At 38.9% G+C, this 5,437-nt stretch overlaps 1 protein-coding gene across 1 annotated transcript; it reads right to left on the reverse strand.

Annotated features, from left to right (window-relative positions):
* Nucleotides 1–2,448: 2,448 nt before the first annotated feature.
* LOC138003857 (activating signal cointegrator 1-like) lies at nt 2,449–5,391 on the reverse strand. The gene has a single exon (XM_068850172.1). The coding sequence runs from the start codon at nt 5,389–5,391 to the stop codon at nt 3,805–3,807; it is 1,587 nt and encodes a 528-aa protein (XP_068706273.1). The 3' UTR covers nt 2,449–3,804.
* Between the last annotated feature and the right edge of the window lie 46 nt (nt 5,392–5,437).

Below are 5,437 nucleotides of genomic sequence, written 5' to 3' on the forward strand. Positions count from 1 at the left end.
TTGCAAATAAGTGAAAGCCTGTAAAAACTACACGCAATTAAATAAATTTGTCACAGTTCAGGATCAAACCCTTTTCTGAATAATGAAGCACAAAATAGACAAGTTTTCTTTCAAATCATTCTTCACTGTTGTATTTCCAATTATTTTTTTACCTTAAGACTTTGCGAAGGTGAGTACAAAATAGAATTAAATAGCCAGACAACAAAGGTGCGACTTCAGTAAACACAAGTGCATTCAAGGCGTTCGATTCCTTTCAACGAGTTTGTTAAACCCATACAAAATTTGCCATTTGGTTTCAGTGTTGTACATAAAATCATAATTAGTAAATTTTAGAAACAAGGCTCACTATAATTGTTGTCGAAGACCATTACTTGTCGCTTTTAAGGTTCCAGATATTTATTTTTAACCGCGTGTCTTGTTTATCCAATTGACGTTCCATTTTTGAGCTCCATACGGGTATATTTTGTTTAAAGATCCACTAACACGCCATTCGCGTTACAATGACTTTGATGCCATTGCAGGTTAATTAAATATTCTGCTGTGTTCACCGGATAAAATCTACGCATTTCTACTACCCCCTGAAAGCTACCAAAAATACACGCGAAGACTCCACGCACAAAGACAATTAGGGAGTCCGGTCGTCCCAGACGACTTAAAACCCGTCCGGACGAGTATAAAAACTCCAAAGGTCGTCCCTTGGACGAGTGAAGTTTTAATTCATGTCTTTTCGCGAATGCCACCAAATGTTATAATATAGAATGTACTTTCGTTCTGATTGCTTTCCATTCAATGGAAACTTCCAGAAAATAAGGAATAAACATGCAGCTTTCCTCAGCACTTAAATCTCAAGGCGTCAAGCGCCATCTTTGACCACGCGCTATTTTCCATGAAACGATTGCAGGTTCAATTTTCATGTATCTTACCTCTGGCCAGCCTCCCACGCAAACGTCCTTAGGGTTTCGTCACGCAAAGGACGTCTGCGTGGGAGGCTAACCTCTGGAATGGTTGTTAGCAAGTCGTTTAGCAAAGAGCAAAGGGCGACTGGTGGTCTCAGCTGATAATTCGCCACACCTCCGGCAAAAAGGAAAACAAAAGAAACAGAAAGTGCTGCTTACGAACAGGAAAAACACGAAATCTTGTTAGCATTCAAAAGGAAGACATAGGAGCGTGAAACTTTGGGTCTTTAAATAGTAACTTTGTAAGCCACATTCAAGTGCGTTTTGTCGTGGCAGATATAGACCACTGTAAATCGGTTTCCCACGGTGCAAATAACATAACACTTCGGAGTCAATGTTCGTAATTTCTGACGAGATTGTAAAATAAAACGCGAATGCTCAAGTTACAAGTGTTGTTATCGACCATTTTCTGTACTTACGCATTTTTCCCGGGCAACTTAAAATTTGTCCGGGCAAGTACCGTAAACGTCCATGTATAAGCCGCACTTTTTTTCACAAAATTGAAGCCATAAATCAAGGGTGCGGCTTATCCATGGATACTTCTGTGTTTGGAGTTTTAAAAAACCTAATTAATATTCATACAACTTCTTAAGATCTCAGTAACGAAACATAAAAGAAACCGAGAGCATGTTGCTGTTGTTCATTGACTTTTTCATGAGTGGTGGCTCCTAAAGGAGCCGTTTGTGTCTTCGAGTGTTTATCGGCGAATCTTGCTCTGCAAGAGTTCTTTCAAGCGATTAATTTTCGCTTTACTCGAACAAGTAAACACCAACCTACAAGAAATCTCCATTCCTCCGCACAGCTGTTTGCAGTGACGTCTTTGGCCAGTCACTTCCACGCATATCTTTCTGCCTCGTGCGATAAAATACCATTCGCGAGTACTCGCGAGGTAAATGGCCAACTGTTTCGTTGTCCTCAACCACCTTCTCGGCAAATTTGTCGACTGCATTATCAAGCTCCTGTTCTGCATGAATTTTTTGGCCTATTGCGGGTTTCCAAACATCTTTATAGACGTGGTCGTCGACGTGGTCATGATACCCAGGCCCTTGCCCATGGCAATCCAGTAAAAAAATAATAAATACAATTAAAAAAAAAAGATTTGTGGAGTCAGCGAATATATGATGAGGCTGGTTACCGGTTTATTTTTCATTTTTAGTTTTTTTCAAGACTGTACTATATACTAGTTAGTAATGTTAGGGTTAGTGATGACTGGGGAATGCTTGGCTTATGTCACAAGAGTCAGATCAAGTTTTGCTTTGCAGTTTCTTTCTTCTTCTCACATCAGGGCATGGAAATACAATTATTTCAAGCATGTTTGAGTGGGAAGGTTAATGGGGAGGGGTGGGGGACTTGGCAAAATGCATTACCGTAGCAAAAACGAAAAGACAGACACAGACTAGAGTTATGGTTCCTTACTTCTGCTTTTGGACCAGGGCAATGACTGTCTAATATGGAAATTTGAGTGATACAATTATTATACACATTGTACAAGTTGTTTGCAACATTTTTATTCAATTGTGGAGAACCAAATACGATCTCCCAGCATGTGAATAAACCATACCAGATAAGTGTACTGTCGTGATTAATTAATTCATTCATACATACATACATACATACATACATACATACATACATACATACATACATACATACATACATACATACATACATACATACATACATACATACATACATACATACATACATACATACATACATACATACATACATACATACATACATACATACATACATACATACATACATACATACATACATACATACATACATACATACATACATACATACATACATACATACATACATACATACATACATACATACATACATACATACATACATACATACATACATACATACATACATACATACATACATACATACATACATACATACATACATACATACATACATACATACATACATACATACATACATACATACATACATACATACATACATACATACATACATACATACATACATACATACATACATACATACATACATACATACATACATACATACATACATACATACATACATACATACATACATACATACATACATACATACATACATACATACATACATACATACATACATACATACATACATAATTAATTGACCACTTTTCAAGGACAATGAGCAAAATCATGACAGAACAGAACATTCAACAACAACTGTTAAGAATCCCAACTGGCCGGACACAAGCTATTTGGCTATTTACAAGTGCAGATGACAAGCTGAACCAGGGACTTTCAGGAACAAATTCAACCAGTGGCCAGAACCTGTCTTGAACACTGAATCCCTGGGATACAGTGTATCATTTATTAATTTGGTTATGAAGTATATGGGGGAGGTTAGCTTAAAAAAGGAGGGAGCTTAATTGCTTTCTTCCTTTGAAAAGGGAGGACTTATTATATTAGAGATGGGGGACTTAAAAGAGGATTTATGGACCAAACATATTTTTATAAAATTGTTACAGTTACTGCCAGCTTTGTGTTCCTTGTCACTGCAATATGCAGTATACATGTAATTCATAAACCACCCTTGTGTCTTGTCAAAGATCCCAAATTTACTAAGGTTTAGGGTTGGTCAGCTTTCATTGTTGGGTCAGGATAATTCCTTTGGAGCAGACCAACTCAGCTTGATGTGGTGTGGATTGACTGCAGATGCAATTAAAAGCTTGCCTTCTTTCATCTTTATGTAAGAAAGCAATTTAACCCTCAGTTGCTTCAAACTCAAAATGTCAATTTAAAGTTACTGTTTGATTTTAGTGACAAACAAAACAATAAAATTTGGTATACATGTACAAGAGGAAGCATTAAGCAGCTTTCCTAAGCCCTCCTTTGGCAGCCTTATGGATAGCTTGATCAAGTTTCCAAATCTTATGCTGTCCTTTCACAGGAAACTTTACTGCTAACTGCTGCGGATTCTCACACATAAAAACAAAGGGAGACTCTGATTCCCCTTCAGGGAACTCATTTCTATAATCTTCCTGGGCAAGGCAATCCACAATGTCAACACATCCCAACAAACATGACGCAGGGTAGTGTTTTGGAAATGCAATGGCTTTGTCACCATACAAAGCCCTGTACATCCCTTCAACTGCTTTGATATCATTTTCCACTGGTTCTTTTGCAGTAGATGCAATCCAAATACGCCCACGGTGTGCTGTGTACCAAGTGCGGCCTTCCACCCTTTTGATTCCCATCACAAGTAACGAGGCCCATGGCTGATGCATACTTAAGCATGAGCCATTGTCAGACATTTCCTGGAATTCCTTGTCTTGAATACGCATTACCTCTCTGTTCTTCTCAGCTGATCTTTCATGAGAAGCTGGCTTGCTAAATTTGATTCCTGGATGAACAAATTTTAAGGAGGTAACATTTTGATACTTAGGAATGGCCACTCCTTTGAATTCAGAATTAATATCTGAGCTGTAAATACCAGAAGCTACAGCAACATCTGCCTCAGAGCCATAATCACAAGGTTGGTTTTCATCAATGACTCTTCGGCCTGCAAAGTCAAGTGTTACTTTCATCTGCCTCCGTGAGCCATGGCGTTTCTCTCTTAGTTCCTCTTCTTTCTTTCTCAGTGCATCTTTTTCCTTTTTTGACAGCCACCTGTTGGAGTCACTCGCAAAGTAATCACATTCGTCATCGATTACCTTGGTACGACGAACACCACTCTTATCAAACTCAATAAGTTTGTTCTTATGCGCAATGGCCTCTTGCAGGCTTTTATCTGCCACTGACAGTGTTGCCTCGCTCTCTGAAACTGCTTCTATTGATTGCGTCACAAGTTTTTCATACAGTTTCTGACTCTTTTTGGAATTTCTCGACAATATTTCACGCTCCTCTCTGGTGCAAACTAAAGCCCCACAAAAGTAACAGGGTCCAGAACCTTCTTGCATGCAAACAATGCGCCCACATTCTGTGCAGTTGTTGATAAGCTGGTGCTTTTGACCGAGACATTCACAAGGATGTCTTCCAGGTAAGCGCACAGAGCTTCTAGCTTCACCTTCATCTCCATACAGAGGTACAAATCGCGCGGTTTTCTTCTTTAGCTCTTTTCCAGAGTTCATCATCCCTTTGTTTTCGCTTTTCAAGAGTGGTGGATAGCTTGCAGTCACAAATTCACCCGAACATTTCTGAGAGTACGAAATATCGAGTCCACAGGTTTCCACGACTTTGGTAAATTCCACCAAGATGTCTCGATGTTCACTTCTTTCGGGCTGAAGAACACTTTGCAAATATGATTGTAAGTCGCTTGCAGTATTCATCGACAGTATATTTTCCGTCACTTGATCTTCATCATCTGTTATCTTTAGCAATTCTTGAAGACACCATGCTTTTACTTCAGTGAGTGCCGCCGCCATCTTTGAATTCATCCAAGACCTGCTGGGCATGCACTGTACTCATTACCGCTGAAATACAGCATATTCATCAAGTCTT

Source organism: Montipora foliosa, chromosome 1, assembly GCF_036669935.1.
Source record: "Montipora foliosa isolate CH-2021 chromosome 1, ASM3666993v2, whole genome shotgun sequence".
Classification (NCBI taxonomy): Eukaryota; Metazoa; Cnidaria; class Anthozoa; order Scleractinia; family Acroporidae; genus Montipora; species Montipora foliosa.